This window comes from Grus americana, chromosome Z (assembly GCF_028858705.1).
Source record: "Grus americana isolate bGruAme1 chromosome Z, bGruAme1.mat, whole genome shotgun sequence".
NCBI lineage: Eukaryota > Metazoa > Chordata > Aves > Gruiformes > Gruidae > Grus > Grus americana.
Window position 1 is genome coordinate 1,589,615 of NC_072891.1, and position 17,209 is coordinate 1,606,823.

General features: G+C 39.3%; 1 protein-coding gene across 1 annotated transcript in view; it reads left to right on the forward strand.

Annotated features, from left to right (window-relative positions):
* The window catches only part of MBD2 (methyl-CpG binding domain protein 2), a 40,778-nt gene that overhangs the window by 1,115 nt on the left and 22,454 nt on the right, over window positions 1-17,209 (forward strand). Inside the window, exon 2 of the mRNA XM_054809477.1 lies at window positions 12,282-12,441. Coding sequence (XP_054665452.1) covers window positions 12,282-12,441 — 160 coding nt within the window. The remainder of the gene's footprint in view (window positions 1-12,281; window positions 12,442-17,209) is intronic.

Here is a 17,209-nt window from a genome sequence, read left to right on the forward strand (position 1 = left end):
GGCGACTGCCAGCGCGGGGCGGGCTGGCTGCAGGGCTGACAGGCGGGGAGCTAGCAGGGCTCGTAAGGAGCCCCTCAGCCCGGTTTTCCTTTGGGAGAGGAGTGCTAGTGCTGGCCAGTGACAACCCTCCGGAGCCTGGCTTTGCAGTAGAGCAGGATCAGCCTAAAGAGAACGCCTCCCTGCATTTAAACTAAGTCAGAGTTGCCATAATCTGTTACCCAAGACATCCTACCAGAATAGTTAGGTCATTGGTGGGGGACACACACGCACACCACGCTGAATTAATTAGGAAGTTTACCATTAGTAACGACACTTGAAATTTTAGCAAAGTTAAAAGCATGTAAAAATTGGAGAAGTCTTGCCACTGCTAAGTGTTCTCATTATTACTGTGCAGGTTATAGTAAAACCAAGAGAAGCAACAGCAACCTAATTTTGTTTCACCCTTCCGCATGCGTTCAGAAACTGAAATGATAGTTCTTTTCTCAAAGCAGAAATCAAATAAATTCTGAAGTCTTGCTTTTAGGCCATGCTTCTGTAAGTCCAGCCTGCTGCACAGCAGAGGAAGCTGTTTTCTGCAAGGGCTAACCTCTTACCCGCAGCACCTCTATTTATAGCTCTGTATGCATCTGATGAACCACACCTGAAACCTCTCCCTAACATCGCTGTTTCCGAGCAGGCCTAGCCGTCTCCTTTTGTTGCAATGAATGGACTCGGTCTTTCTGCTGTCCAGCTAGAGGAGGGAGAAGTTCTGCTTGCTCCCTCTCAGATACCAGCTAATGGAAAAGTCGGTTTCTGTCAGTGTTGAATGTGGCATCATTTGACCCGTCACGTGTTGCCGCTAAAGAAAATTCAACGTCTGACAAAAGGATCGCTAAAAGTGGAGGAGGGATGTTGATTTTTCGTGAGCTTTTGGAATGAATCCGATTGAAAACTTTTTGAGACAAGTTCTGGTTTTGTCTTACCGCCTTTGTCTGACTTTGCGCTCCCAACCGTATGCTAATATTGCGGCAGACGATTGGGTAGCATCTGGCATCGCTGTCTATCTCTTCGCATCTGCCTTTCCTTTCTGCGGTGCTGCCTCGCGAAGCCTGTCTGAACGATTGCGCTTGACTCTGCAATCTGAATCCTGGTTTCTGGATGGGTCCTGGGTTTCTGCAGATTGCTAAACTGAACTTTCTGCGTAGGATTATTCTTTCCAGAATTAAATGCCAGACTTTTCTCAAGCCAGACAGTCACTGCTGACTACGTTGGAATATATTTAATGTAGAAAGCCCAAGTAACTTCAGCTCTTTGCTCAGAATGACCTGTTCTAAAAATACAGGAGTTTAGCCCCATGTTTGTCCCATCAGAATATAGAGGTGTCAGTGTTTTATGTAGTACAGATCCTTAATTAACTTATGAAAATATGGGGAAAACGCAGTAAGTTCTCGTATTTCCGGGTTTTAGTTTTTGCTTTGCAAAGAATGATATGTAACCTCATTAAGTTCATTAAGGCACCTTAGTTAGCTGACTAAAAACCTGAGGTTTATATTTTTATGATTTCTTAAGGCTAGAAAAAAACCTCAAAAAGGGATTGGACAAAGCTTCATTTACTGTGATGGTCTAAATAATAATAGTAATTAAGAACAACTCTTGCAAGATGAATGCATGTTGCAATCTACCTTATTTGCATTTTGCAACTTGCTTGTTTCGGGACTGCTTTACCGTATTTTAACATGTCACGCTTTAGGAAGATGGGCACCAGTTGCTCGGGTAAAGTAAAACACAACCAGTAGTTGCTGGTGGGATGTTTTTTGCCCATCTTCACGTAAATCCGTGAGTCTTCTGACCTTCATGATTATCGTGAAAAAGCTATTAAAAGAGGGGTGTGGTGGAAATACTTCACAAATACTATGCTAGATCAAAACACAGTTTTTGAGGTTAGCCCCTTCTGCGTAATGATCTGAGCCTTCATCGTTCACAATTTGCCGCTGCTGTTGCCTAAAACCCTGTTAAGAAACTCTTTAACGCATTTTTTTGTTGAAGATGCGAGACTGTAATCTGCTCATCACTGACTCTAGAATTCTGTCTTTTTAATGTGGGAAAGTGGTAGGAATAAATGTTTCAAATTTTAGGACTCCTTCCAGCATGGTTAGCAGTGATGCAGATCTTCTGCCAAACAACCGCAAAATTGAAACTAAAAACTTTACCAGGCAACTCAGAGCTTAGAGTTTGTTGATTTCACTACAGATTACAGGTTTGGAAAAATAACTAGTCATTTATGTCTAGAGAAATAACTTCTGTTCGGTAGGAGGACTACTGCACAACCAAAAGTGAAACAAATAAAAAAAATGTTTTTATGGCTGCAGGCAGGACTGGCATAGGAAATTTATCTTTTTTTTTTTTTTTTTCTTTTCATTCTGTTACAGCTATGAGGCAGATTTCAGCACTGCTATATTTAAAACAAATGAAAATCTGTTTTGATCCAGTAAGTAGAGCAGGCCAAATACATTCAAAAGAGTTATGTCACTCTAGTTCTGTTGGAAAAAAAAAAAAAAGAAGAAAAGAATGTTAATAAATGCTATGTTGTTAAAATATGGAGTTGGGTACAAAGTGGGTTTTGGGTTGTGTGCCTTATACAGACTAATATTCCCTAAATTCCCTAATAATCCCTAAAAGCCTGCAGAGTCAGGATTTGGCGTGACTGCTTTAAGAGTAACACCACACTTTTTTGGCAACTGTAGGACAACGACAAAAATATACATTGCATTTTAAGTTTGTACGTCTTCCGAACAATTCCCTTAAACTTCCAGTTGCTTAATTTTATACAAACAGTCAGGAGAACTAGATTTCCAATGTGTGTTGTGATTTGAGGATAGTAGGTTTGCGAGGTGATACCAGAGGCCCGGCCTGGCTTGCAGAATCCTCGTTAACGGTGATGGAGAAAAATTTAATTCTTCGGGAGCTGAGGAAGGAGAGAATTACTATATTTAGTAACATAAACTTACTTGATCTAGGGAATAGTGCATTAAAAGTCATGATACTGAATGTAGGACAAATGCAACACCTGATTTTTTCTAGTTTAAAGAACGTAGGAATTCTCTTAATGACCCTCTTGTCCACACAGTAAAGTGAACGCTCAACTTACGGTGAGCCGGAAAGGAATTTTTGTTGGTCCTCGAGAATGAGAAGTCCTCTTTCTGAATGGCTTATCTGTCTCTGCTACAAAGTCCTTTATAATTGTGATAAGAGTGATTATCTTGAGAGTATTCTTTCACTTTGTCTACAGGCAGTTAAGTATTGCAGTTAAGTCTATACATCTGATTTTTCTTTTAAATCAAGCTGCTGGGCTTGTATGAACCACACTTCCAATTTGTCGTAACTGTGATTATCTTACTGTAATGAAAGTTATCGGAGAGACTGTACTTACACAAAGAGCATTTTTTAAGTGACTCTCCTAGTAGTAACCTGTTTGTGTAAGGCCTAATACTGTAGTAAATTGGCATCATGATTTTTTTTTTTAAAGTATTATTCGGCGTACTATGAGGTAGGGGGTGCTGCTGTCCCGCCAAAAGACTCAGTCATGCTTCCAAAGTCCTGCAAAACTCTGAGTAAAGTGGGAACTTTGAACATGGATATCTCAGCTTCTGTTTTCTTTACCCCTTCTTTTTGTCGGTAAAAATCCCTTTAGTGTATATAACCCCCTAGAGCGTTTACCTGTTGAAAAATGTTTCTTAAACTCTGGCATGAAATTAACTTCTTTCAGAGCAGCAGCAAGTTAATATTCTGGTTTGATGCATATGTTCTTTGTGGGAAAAAGGCAAGCAAGAACTACTCTACTTTTTTTCTAGTCGAGATGAAAAAAAAGCCAAGTACTTGACACTGCTTCCAGTGGATTCTAATAAACTGTTAAATTTAACTACAAAAGCTTTTTCAGTATAGGTGTACCCATGGGGCAAACAGACATCCCTTTGAAGTTTGTTTTGTGGTTTGACAGTAAGATAAATGCCAGAGAGTTTCCAGTGACAGTACGATTAGTTTAATTCTGTGCTTTTTTTTTTTGTTTTTTAGGGAGACCTTTACCTTTGTCTTTAAAAGCAAGCGAGTCGTGACTTCCTGAGTGATGCTCAGTTGTGCTTATGTTATACATAGGCTTATTGCTTTTTGTTTCCAGAGGTAATTAGAGCATAGAACAAGTCCTAATAGTGAGGTCTAAATTTTGAGAATGTAATTCACCTTCTGTGCAAGAAAAAAATTGCTGCCCTTTTAGCTGCTTGTTAATTTTTTAGAGCTTAATGCTCCCATTATATCTTTTTTCTTTTTTTTTTCTGCAGTGCACCCACTTCAGGGGCTGGCCTTCGTTGAGAGGAATTTTCACTTGCCATCTTGTTCTTCTAATCTCTTCTGAAAGTCTGCGTCTTTTCTCCTTCACTACTCATAACTGTACTGCTTTTCTAAACTTAAAGGAAAACCAGCACAAGGCCAATGATAATAACAAATAAGTCAGCCCAACCTTAAGTTTTCTTGCGTAGGCTTTCTCTGATCATCTTTGGGTTTTCCTTTGAATGTTTTGGCTGCCTTTTGTTTTGCCCGTTGGAAGGAAAATGTAAAAAAGAAGTTTAAGTGGAAGGAGTGTTAGTTTCTATTTCCATGGCTCAGTTACTTGCATTGATCTCTGAAAATGCGTGGTAACAATCTCACAATGGGGAACGCTGGTTGAACCTGCCTAATAGGGTCTTAGGATGTAAAATACATTTATTTTCTTTATATGGTAAATTTACCCCTGTACTGAATGATAATAATGATTATTACGAAGTCGTAGTGGTAACTCTTGACTTCATTTTACAAGGGCACAGTGAATCAGTCCTCAGTCCCAGCAGAGGAGCTCATCAGGTTGTTTAGCAAATGTAGAAATATAATAATACAATAAATAAATCCAAAATATTTCCATAAATGGAAGGTTAAGTAACAATCTGGAAATTAACTCTTTACAGTTTACTGGTGTCAATTGCTGTTGGTAATTTACTGTGGTGATACAAACTATATTGTGTAAAAAAAAAATATATATATATATATTTGTTGCAAGTGAAATTAGATACCAAATGGTGAACTCCTTTGAAGGCATGAAAATGTATTATGTTATGCCATTCATGTAGTGACTTCTTTACCGAATCTTTGAATGCCTTAGAGTGTGTATTTGAGTATTTGCAAACAAATCTGTGAGGAAAGTTACCTCCAAAAATTGCAGGTCAGTTTTTATATTGTGGTGAACAAATCTGTTGTGTTCCCTTAGAGGTCAGCTACCTAGGAGGCTTTAGTCAGCAGCTGTCCAATATTAGGTTCCCTTGAACGGAAGATCAAACAATTAATTTCATTGTGGGATTTCTGTGGTTTTATTTACTATTACACTGTGAAATGCTTGGATATATTTTAAATCTCCTTCCTTTCCTGGGCTTTATTCCCAGCCTACGGAGGGGAGCGATTGGTAGAAATACTTTGCCTTGTTCTACCTCTGTTAGGTAGCCAAATTCAGATGTCTTTAATCTGAATTGCCTTTTCAAAAGTGTTTAGCTTTTTTTTTTTTTTTTTTTCCCTCTTCATTGGTTCGTGGCTCTAGGTCAGACTACAGCCTGCCAGATGGGATCTTGAGAAAACAAGAACTGTGCAACTGTTGGCCACCTTGGCATAGGTAGCCTGACTCATTTGTTTAGACTGACCCTGCAGTCCTGTAGTACAAGGTGTAAATTCTAAATTAAGGGAATGAATCGTAGTTTTAATAGCCAGGAAATCACACCTTCTGTTTCTTCAGTTTCTCATTGTTTTAGCCACTGCTGCAAAAGTGTGAAGCTAGAGCTGCTTTAAAAAGCAAGACATTTTAAACTTGGAGAAGACAACATGTTTTCCCTGTTATCAGCTGCTGTTGGAGCATCTAGCTTGCTGTGGTTGAAATTCTCCTCAAAAATCTGTTTGATGGGGAGGGCCAGCAAGCAAAAACTCAAAAGAAAAAAAAAGGAAGTTTGCCAATTATTTTTTTTTTTTTAAAGCACCCAACCCCAGAAATATCTGCCAACAAGATTATTGCTTTAAGAAGCCATGCTACTATCTTGCCTGTGAACTTGCTGTGCATTTTGAACTGGGGAGGAGGCCAAGATAGGCTGGTATCATGGAGGTTTTACTGTACAATAAAATTCAAGGTAACTTCCTTGTACGTTAATTAGCTTGCTCCACTCCTTCACAGGAAACATCTGAAAAGTGTCTTTATTAAAAAAGTTCCTTGCAAGCTCATTATAAAACATAATCACCTTCAGCCCACTAAGAACTTCAATTTGTATAGTATGTGAATTTGCACAAGCGTATAGCTGGAGGTGAAGGGTTGTGTTCTTAATTTAATCTTGTATGAAATGATTTGAGCCCTGATAATGTCATTGAAAGAATAGTTTTTGGATGTTGTTGCACGTCACCTCTTTTGAGGTGTGCTGGTTTTTGTTAATTGGTTATGTCAAAAAATGTTGTACAGTGTTTAATTTGACAGGATAAAGTTTAAGTGCTGATACGCATGTCAGCTATGGTACAACTAAGTCTCTCAGGTGCACTAAATGTAATATTTCTATGTGGGGAAAAAACCAGAAACTTCTAATTGAAGTTAACTTTTTTAAAAAAAAAAAACTATAGAAAGTTAACTGTCTTTAGGTAAGACTGAATATTTGTAACTTTTAGTTAATGCTTAAAAAACCCACTCTTATATCAATCTATTGTTGAAACTCTATTTGGAGATACTCCTGTGTAATCCCACATTGATCTTGCAATTCTAAATTGTCTCAATGTTGGGTCACGCTGCAATTTAGTCAGATGAGAAGCTCTGCTGTGTCACAGCACCCTGAAAGAACGCTTTCACTTGCTTCTTGTTGCATGAAAGAAGTCAGTGTAAAATGAATGAGTGTCCAGAACATGTGGATGAGGGCAAATTTTACTGGTTTCTCCCATATCTGTGTAACATTTCCTTAAAATAATGTAGTGGTCCATGCTTCTGTAGCCGTTGACATTTTAGGGTATGTAAACTCTAATGCATTTTAAAAATCTTCTGCAGCAAGTGTGACTTCGAAGTCTGAGCCTTCTTCAATGTCCCTTTCAGTTTGACTTCTAAGGTATCTCCAGAGTATCATCCAGAGTGAAGAAAGCTTCGTACCTCTCCTTCTGCCTTTCTTTTCTACTCAAAACTAAGTTTGAACTTAAACTTGGTTTTAACAGCTTTAGGGGGGAAAAAAAAAAAAAGAAAAGAAGAACATGCTGTTTCTTAGTTTCAGCCAAGATGTGTAAGTAGCAGGTTTTTATGTAGACATCCTGGTTTAAATAGGTTCTATAACCTCACTCTTTTCCATTAGCGAATACTAATTATTTAATAGATGTTCAAATAAAGTCTCTGCAAATAGGCCTTTTATTTGACTTTTACCTCATGGAGCTTTCTCTGCAGGTAAGAGAAAGCTTTGCAGCAGGAGCAGGTTAGAGATTGAAGATAATCTGGGAATGTATCAGAAATTAAGGTGTTACTGTAGTGGTTTGACAGCCTACACTTTCAGAGTAGTAGATGGAAACAACTGCAGGAGTGGTAGTAAAAAAATGAATATATGTGAAAACTAATATAGATGGGGTGGAAATAAGGTTTTGAGTTTATTCAGATCCTTCCAGCTCACACATTCATCTCCCTCTTAGAAGAAGGGGAAGCTCTGATATATGACATGACGGTTCTGGATGGTATTAGAAAAAACTGCAGCCTTGAAACTGAAATGGAAGGCCAGTCAGTATTTTGTTTGCCAGCTACTGAGGTCAAACCAGAAGGCTAACAGAGCATATACTTTCCCTAGTATTTTGACATCATCTGAACTTGTTGAATACTCTGAAACGAAGAAGAACTAAGGTGAGGGGCTTTTTGTGGAGAATGGAATCAAGTGAAATGTAGTTTCATAGTAGAATTCACTAGATTTTAGAGTTTGTGTCCAAATAATGTTCTGAAGTAAGCAGAAGGAAATGCTACTCAATCTGTTGGACTTCAGTGAACTTCATTTTCACTTGTGTGTCATTAGATTTCACTGGTTACTACAGGTTTTGTAACATGATTAAGTTATGGGGTGAAGAGGAGACGATAGTAGGTTATGATAAAACAAGGGCTTCTTGATTGTTGTAAGCTACTAATGGAGTTGCATGGCCGATGTTCTTGGAACCAATCTGTTATTAGTATGTGTTAACTTGGGTGCACAAGTGATGTGTGCCATGTATGCATCATGAGAACAAGTGAGGATCAGAAAATAATCAGGAGATACTGAATGACTTCAAAGATAAGGGGATGATTTAGATTGAAAATAATAAGGAATAGAAGACTAAGCACTTAAGGACTAAGAAAAACAGATTCTGCTTTTTGTCAGAGAGGGCGGATGGTTGGTTTGCCACTTACAAAGGAAGTAGGATGATGAGAATGAATTGTGGAATAAGGGAAGTGTAAAAAAGTCCAGAATAAGTACTTGACTGAAGTGGCAACCGAAGCTACGGTGGACGGGTTCCTCTCTGCCTGCCTTTTTTGTTTGTTTTTGTCAGGTCAGGTCAAGGACAGATCGAGCAAGTCTATCATCCTTCACATCAGTGTGGGAAAACATGGAAGCAAAAGCTATAGGACAGAATATCAAACACTTTTTTAGTAAAAAAACCTGCCTATATTCAGTTGCTTCTTTTTTGTCTTGGATTATTTTTTAATTTGGATATTTTTTATTTTTTTAATCTTGGCCTAAAAATGCAGTTCTTGTTAACACTGAAATTAAGGTGAAACTAGATATTTTGCTAATGGATTGCAATGTGTCCCTGCTAAGAGTTTCACTGTTAAGTGATAGATTTTGTGCTGTGGATTTTATACCCGCCCTACTGATGATCCATGCAGATGCTAATATGGAATATTGGATCATATGGTCTGATTTGCTTTTGGATTACTCAACAAACCAACCAACCAAGACCCCCAAAATGTTAGATGTGTAAATAATAGAATTTAAGAATGTTGGATGCATTTATAAACTTTGCTTTTACTTGTGAAATCTGTTTTCAGAGTTCTACATGAAGAATTTATAGTGAAGTTAGGCTGATAACTGCTCACTGCTGGAATTTCGGATTCCTTCAACATATACATGGAACCTTTCTCTGCAAGGAAGCTGAAGAGAAAAAGCTAGTAAAGAGTGCTGTCTTGATGACACAGTCTGTTACTCAGTAGTTACTGAGCTATGGGCTAAAATGACCAAGTGTACACAGGTTTTAATTAAAAAAAAAAAAATGAGCAAGTGTACACAGGTTTTAATTTAAAAAAAAAAAAAAGTCTGGAACAGAGAATATTAATACCAACTTCAGGGTTTGCTTGTGGAATTGGCAAAATTATTGGTGGATAAGGAATTGGCCGGATGGTTGCACTCAAAGAGTTGTGGTCAACAGCTCGATGTCCAAGTGTACACCAGTGACGAGTGGCGTTCCTCAGGGGTCGGTACGGGGACTGGCGCTGTTTAACATCTTTGTCGGGGACATGGGCAGTGCAAGTTTGCCGATGACACCAAGCTGTGTGGTGCGGTCGACACGCTGGAGGGAAGGGATGCCATCCAAAGGAGCCTGAACAGGCTTGAGAGGTGGGCCCGTGTGAACCACATGAAGTTCAAGAAGGCCAAGTGCAAGGTCCTGCACGTGGGTCAGGGCAATCGCAAGCACTACAGGCTGGGAGGAGAATGGATTGAGAGCAGCCCTGAGGAGAAGGACTTGGGGGTGTTGATTGATGAGAAGCTCAGCATGAGCCGGCAGTGTGTGCTCACAGCCCAGAAAGCCAACCGTGTCCTGGGCTGCGTGTCCAGCAGCGTGACCAGCAGGTCGAGGGAGGGGATTCTGCCCCTCTGCTCCGCTCTGGTGAGACCCCCCTGCAGTGCTGCATCCAGCTCGGGGGGTCCCCAGGACGAGAAGGACATGGAGCTGCTGGAGCGAGTCCAGAGGAGGCCACGGAGATGATGCGAGGGCTGGAGCACCTCTGCTATGAGGACAGGCTGAGAGAGCTGGGGTTGTTCAGCCTGGAGAAGAGAAGGCTGCGGGGAGACCTTAGAGCCCCTTCCAGTCCCTGCAGGGGCTCCAGGAAAGCTGGAGAGGGGCTGGTGCCAAGGGCAGGGAGTGACAGGCCAAGGGGAATGGCCTGAAGCTGCAGGAGGGGAGATGGAGATGGGATGTGAGGCAGAAATCCTTCCCTGTGAGGGTGCTGAGGCCCTGGCACAGGGTGCCCAGAGAAGCTGTGGCTGCCCCTGGCTCCCTGGCAGTGGTCAAGGCCAGGTTGGATGGGGCTTTGGGCAAGCTGGGCTAGTGGAGGGGGTCCCTGCCCGTGGCAGGGGTGGCACTGGGTGGGCTGTGAGGTCCCTTCCAACCCAAACTGTTCTGTGATTCAGTATATTCAGTCCTTCCACTCTGTTAGGAAACAGGGACAGTCAGCCAGCAATCCTTGACAAAGTTTTATCTTGATTTTTTTCTTATAGGTGCCTGAATGGGAATGAAAGACAATGGGTCAGATTATTTTAAAAGCAAACCTACTTGCCCCACAAAAGACTTACTCTGTCTCTGACCTTCAGTGCTGGATTTTTCTTACTGTTAACAAACCAGGGTGTTAATCTCCACTATCTAAAATAAAACTGGTGTTTAGTTTGGCTTCTAGCATAGCTTCAATTCTTGGTTTACAAGAAGTAGAAAAGGGTTTTGTGATGGGATGTGTGTGTGTATGTATGCGTGGTGGGGTTTTTTTCACTCCCACACCCATCCTTGAGGAGGTTAGCTTCAGATTGTGATCTGTTTCAAGTCTTTTTCTCCCACCCTTTACCTCTTGTTAATTATGTCTTTCCATATTTCTGGATTCATTTAAATGACTTTGAAAAATGTTTGGCTTAATTAGCTGTTTTTCCCAGAATTCCATACATATTCTTCTGTGCAGAAGTTCTTGCCTCAAGGTATTTTTAATTTTTTTTAAAAAAAACCACTTTGGAAAAGTGAAGAAAACAAAAATCTTTAGTAGTTTTCTGCAGAAAGGAAGTAGCGTGAAAAACTCTCTGAGCTCAGTTAACCTTTAGGATTTCAGTGGTGGGAAGATTTTGACACTTGACTTGTTTCATTGGATAAAAATTTGCATTAGACCAAGGGACTGTTGGCTTCACATTACGGGTATTTAGCCATTTCCACAGCTATCTATACTGAGAGGCTATCACAAACTGGTGTTGCAGTCTGAGTTTTACATTGCAGTTTTTGATTTTCTGCCGAGCTTTTAAGTCTGGAGGCAGCACTGTTGTCCCTTACAGCGAAATGAGCTGTCAGTAATCTGCGTATTAGCAATGGCTTGCACACAGGGCATGCAGACTGGTTACCAGTAAGTCTATAGGAAGCCTGGTGAGGCTGGTGAAAATATGTGTGGATTAAATATGTGTGACTGTGTTCCGGATGCTTGAGAATGAAGTAGAGATGAGGAGCTAAAAAGTTATGTGATGTAAAAGATCGGTAGACATACCACTGTCTTAGGATAACTGGAAACTGAGTATTTGCTGATGTTACGCAAAAACATCAGCTGGGACTTTGGAGTAATAACAATTCCATAATTCCAAATGAAGATGATTTAAATAACTCTCCTACAACTGATTTCATTTGTTATGGTGGGATCTACATACGCAATTGCAGCTTTGGACCTGTTTCATATTCTGCATCATCTTGCTTGCTGCTTGCTTGTTGCTCAGTTGCTTATCTGGCTTTGCTCACCAGTGGTAGTGACTGAACAGCCTAGAGATGGCACGTCCCCTCAAATCCTCGTTCTGCTCATCTGTTTAATGCCTTGCTGGTTGATAGCTGAGAAGGGTTGCTGTTGAGTCTAGGTTGGCCTTAGCTAGCAATCAGTTTAAACCTTGCATACGGGCTTTACATTCGTGCGGAGAGCATCCTGCACTTGGCCACAGCCTCACATTCCATTTTACACTTCTTACACTGCCGTTTGGTTTAGCTGGGCAGCTCACCCAGCTTCCCAAGGTGTAGCGTATCCTAGAGTCCAACGGCCTGACGGAAATTAAATCCCATGTGAAGGATGGGAGCGGATATGCAGAGGTTGGGCAGGTATACCATCGCTAATCAACACACCAATGAACATGCCACGTGGAATAAAGATAATGGAAACTTTTTAGATATTTAACAAGGTATAAAACCTGTTATAAGAAGTCAAGGTTGTATCCTCTTCTACAACAAACCATACTAAAGTGTTTTCTTCTTTTTAGTCCAAGTGGTAAGAAGTTCAGAAGCAAGCCTCAGTTGGCAAGATACCTGGGGAACACTGTTGATCTCAGCAGTTTTGACTTCAGAACGGGAAAGATGATGCCCAGTAAATTGCAGAAGAACAAACAGAGACTAAGGAATGATTCTCTCAATCAAAATAAGGTTTGTTAGTAAATACTGTGTTTAAGGATATCCTAAGAATTTCCTTTCCTGTAGTTCATTTAGCAATTTCTTTTCTGCTTAAAGCAGTCCGCTTCTAAGATGTACATGTATGTTTAATTTTTAGCAGTGGTAGAGACGTAAATTTATAAATAGAAGGAATGCTCTGCTACTACCAAGAAAATATCAAGGTGAGGTTAAGTATGAATCGAAAGTGAGTAATTCAGGAGTTGGCTTGGCACTGAGAACCTCAGTGCTAGTCACCTACCTGAACGATATTCTTCTAAATGGGAAAAGTTAGGACTGTTGACACCAAGAAATTCTCCTGTGCAAGGCTTCAAATTGCTATGTTCATCTTCCTGTTCTGAGATGAAATAGTTCACATTTTTAATGTGCGCGATACGTGCCAGGAAGCTTGTTTTCTGAGGCAAATCCATTTCTCTGTACAAATCTGGATGTCTGTGTACAGCTATGGAGCTTAACAAGGCCAGGTGGTTTTCTGGTTAAGACTGAGCCTTTCTCAATTGATCTGACTGTTCTCTTATTGCCTATTTCTTTTTGAAATCAGTGTATCTTTTCGAATACTGAAGAAAATGTGTCTAATGGATTAAAAATAAAAGCATACAGAAGAGAAATAACTGATGTAGCACACAGGGACATGACAAGTAAATTTAGCTGACAGATAATAAAGACAAACTTTAGAAACCTCGTACAACAGTTTGAAAGGATTTCTGTAACAACCTGCAATGTTTTCTTTTTAAAGCATTTTATTCTTCAAGATTTCGTAATTTACAGTAGTCTATGAAAATACCTAACAAGTTATAGCTATGTCTTGTGCGCTGATGGTTTTTGTCATCTGCTGTTTGTAATGCGTGAACCACACATTTCATGCTGATTTCTTTTTATTTAAAGCATGTGTCCAATTTATTTAATATTTTCTTCCCACAGACATGAGACTTTCAAATAATGTAACATTTGGGGGTAGTCCAAAGAAAGGTTTTGGTTAGGCTTTTTGCATGAGCAGAAACTACAAAATTTGGTTTATAAAATGTGGATGAGTCTGTGCTCGCTTTGAATTCCTGTCATCTTAGATTATTTGAGCGTTGCTCACAGTAGCTCTGTTAAATACAGAATTAGAAAAAATGCTTTTTTTTTTTTAATGGTAAATAACATTTATTATTTCTAAGTGACTGAATCTCTAACTCCTGAGCTTTCAAGAATTTCTGCAGTGTTCCTGTGACAGTTAAAATGAGATCTCAACTTATTCCTGAAGGTTATGTTTTCTTCCACAGACACTGAAAGAAATCAGTTGTGGTCATCTTCTAGTCCGCCTTGCAGCTGTGCTGCTGGGGGGCCGTAAAAGGCAGACTTGCATAGGCAAGTTTGTGTATAAACTTGCTAGTATTTTATGGGTTGTTTGTTTTCTACAAACAGTTTACCACAAATGTTTCTAAATTCTTTGGCTCCCCTTATGTTTCAAGAAGGAATATCAAAATATACTTGAGTTTTCTTTCTTGGACGTGTCTAGGCAATTAGATTTATGCAGCTGGTGGATGGAAATGCTGTCTGGCTTCTAACTTTGGAGATTCTCATCATTGGCAGACTAGAACTCAATGTCAAGATTGCCATACTATATGTCACCTGGCTTAAAATGGAGCTGAGGATAATATATGCTAATGAATCCGCTTCATTTTGTGACGTTAATGTACAACAGTGTAAACGACACAGAAATATTCTTTTCCACTCTTAGCGTTGTGCATTCTTACTGACCTTTCAGTATTGGCAATAAAGACGTATATTTGATAGGTTTATTTACCGTAAAGCTGCAGGAGGAGTCTTGCTTCAACCTATACTAATCTTGCCATTGTTTTCTGTGTAACCATTTTGACATTTCACTCGCAAATGAAGTTATTTTATTTATTTGAAGTGCTTTTGAAGTAAGGAATGCAATTGAGTGTGAATCCAGTAGATAGAGCATACTGCTGTGCTTAGAAAAATATGCTTATCAAGTGTCTATTTTGAAAAGAAAACGTAATAGAGACTACTGGTGAAACATGCTGTCTGGTTATAAGTGACTTCTTAGGTTAAGGGATTTGAAAGGCCTGGAAATATATTGCTGAGTTTTAAAAACATTTTTATGTCCGGGGCGCATTGATAGTTCTGGAACTACATGTCTCTGGAAAGGCAGGAGACTGAAATTGTTTTGGAAACTGTTGTTGGAGCATAAAGTACTTTTAATGAGTCAAAATGAGTGGGGAACATTGAGATTTCTGCTAGCTGATAGATTGCTATAGTTCCCAGAGTAGGAAGAGATTTTGGGTTGTGACAGTAGTCAAGCAATAAACAGTAATAAAACCCCACCGTGTGTCTGTGTTTCTGAAGGCTGAAGCCGTGTAGGTGTGCCTAAAACTGAGTATTTTAAGCTTAATCGCCATCTGAAATGAAGCAATCTGTGTCTGACCATTTGAAATATGTAGATAGTTTCTTCTATCTGGGAAGCTCAAAAGAGCTTTTTGTTCTTCAGGAAAGGTGTTGGGTGTAGAGATTGTTACTTATTTCTGTTAGGATGTACTGCAAGCCCTTCCTTTGTCATGAATAAACCTTATGTATGGCTGGCTTATGATTTATTGTGAAATAGAGTTTCTCCGAGTATCAGTTATTTCCTGTTAACGTGTGACAATTTTTTTCCCCCTGTACATCTGAAGATCTGCGGGTGCTGGAGATGGGTGAGCTTTGCAACTTTCTGAAACTCAAAGTTTATTTCTCTTGTTCGAAACTCAGTGCCATGAATGAGACTGTTTATTTAGAATGAGATCAGAAAGCCCAGATGTGACTATGATTAGAAAGGAAATAAAGTAGGAAAGTCATAAGATTATAATTACAGTGCTTAGGAATTGGTCTGTTCTTAGTTTAAACAGTTTATCTTAATGACTATTTTCAAGGTTATAGCCTTGATTAAAAAAAAGTATATGGGACATCTAGCCCTTGAACCTGTATTTCCCGCTTAGTTTATAATTCATCAGGGTTTCACTTTAATTCTGGGGGCCTTATCATTAATGTAGCTGAATTTTCTTAATTTCTCACGCTGCCTGCGGAAATCTCCTTTTTTATTTTCCTAGGTTTAATGGCTTTATTTTTTAACTTCTCTTTAAGTCACATCGCAGGCCAAAAGGAACCTGTAAATATTTTTCATGAACTTGAAGCTAAGACTTTGGTTCTAGAAATGTTTGCTAAACCAGATTTATCCCCCATATGGCAGATGGCTCTGTAATATTATCGCGTTTGTCAGTTTTAATAGCTATTTTACCACTAATACTGATGCTACTGCACAGAATGCCTTGGGGGCATGGACTTCAAAGCATCAAATACTACTTTGAACTTGATGTCACAAGATTAGGGAATGCGAAGCTTGTAGGATAAGCAAGGTCTATCAAGGTTCTGGTGTGAATTAAGTTATGTGGTGTGAGGAAAGTTCATTGTCAAAATACTTTGTGCAAATGTTAAGTACATGCCATTACTGTCTAGCTCTGGTTGGTGATTCTGTGCTTATCTGAGAAGCTTTAATTATATATGAAAATATATATTATATATGAAAAAGTCTAACATTAGACTTGCTATTGTCATCATCAGTGGGGAAAAAAAAAATAGAGTCCATAACCAGTATCCACCACGCAAAGCACGGGTTAAAAGCAATGACCAAAATATCTGAAAGTATTTTTTTAGTGGCCTGGGACTACCTGGGTGAAACATTAGGAGAAGAATGATGTCTAGATTTATTTATAAGCTTAAATTCTCACTTTTGCTTTGTATAAAAAGGTCTTATGACTTCCATGCTAATTAAATGGTAATATATCTGGTTGGTTAAAACTATTCAGTGTAATCAGGCAGAAGTACTCGTGCTCTGTTGCTGTTCACTCTGGCCATGGAAACCGTGCTCCCAGTTAGACAAGAATCAACAGTGTGTTAGGGATGGAGCTGAAGATGTGCTGCTTGTCCCACTTGAAAGCTGTAATATTGCAGGACATGGCGGCTGGTTCATTTCTGGCTGTAAGTTTACGAACCAGAAATAATAAGTGTCTGAATTTCTGAGGAAAACTTCCACTGGAATTTGTGGGTTTAGCCTTATTCTATTTTAATGAGTTAACTGCTTCCTGGACATGAAGAAGAAAGGGGACCTATAAAATAACAAGGTGTTATTTAATTTAAAGGAGTGGTAAGAATAGAGACCTGTGATCAGAATCACTTCTGTGGAAAAGAATGGATTTCTAGAACTCTTTCAGAATTCACCTCTATGTTCCAGCATCTTTCTTCTTTTGGTCTGGAAAACTGCTTTGGCTCTTACGAGAAGATGAGCAAATCAGTATTAAGCAAGGATTCCCAAAATGCTACAGAGCTAACTTATAAACGAGTGTGTGAATTGAGTCATACTGTTGAATAGCTAAGAATATGTGTAGTACTCTTGATAAATCACCTTCTTTGCCATCTGCATGAAAAATTGAGGCCTGAAATCTTAAAACTATCTCTTCATTTAGGTTCTGTTGAGATACCTAGATAAATATGAAGCGTTACTCTGTTGCTCCTTCCTATAAATTACATTCCTAAGAATTACATGGAGGAATTCCTTATTTTTTCTGCTAGGAAGGATCTGATAGTGCCATGTCACCCTGGCGAGGCTGTAGAAAAAGGCTCCTCTCCCCCCCACCCAACAGATGAATCAAATAGTTGGGTAGGAGCAGCCAATATAATAACCGTTGTAGTGTGTAAGGATGTA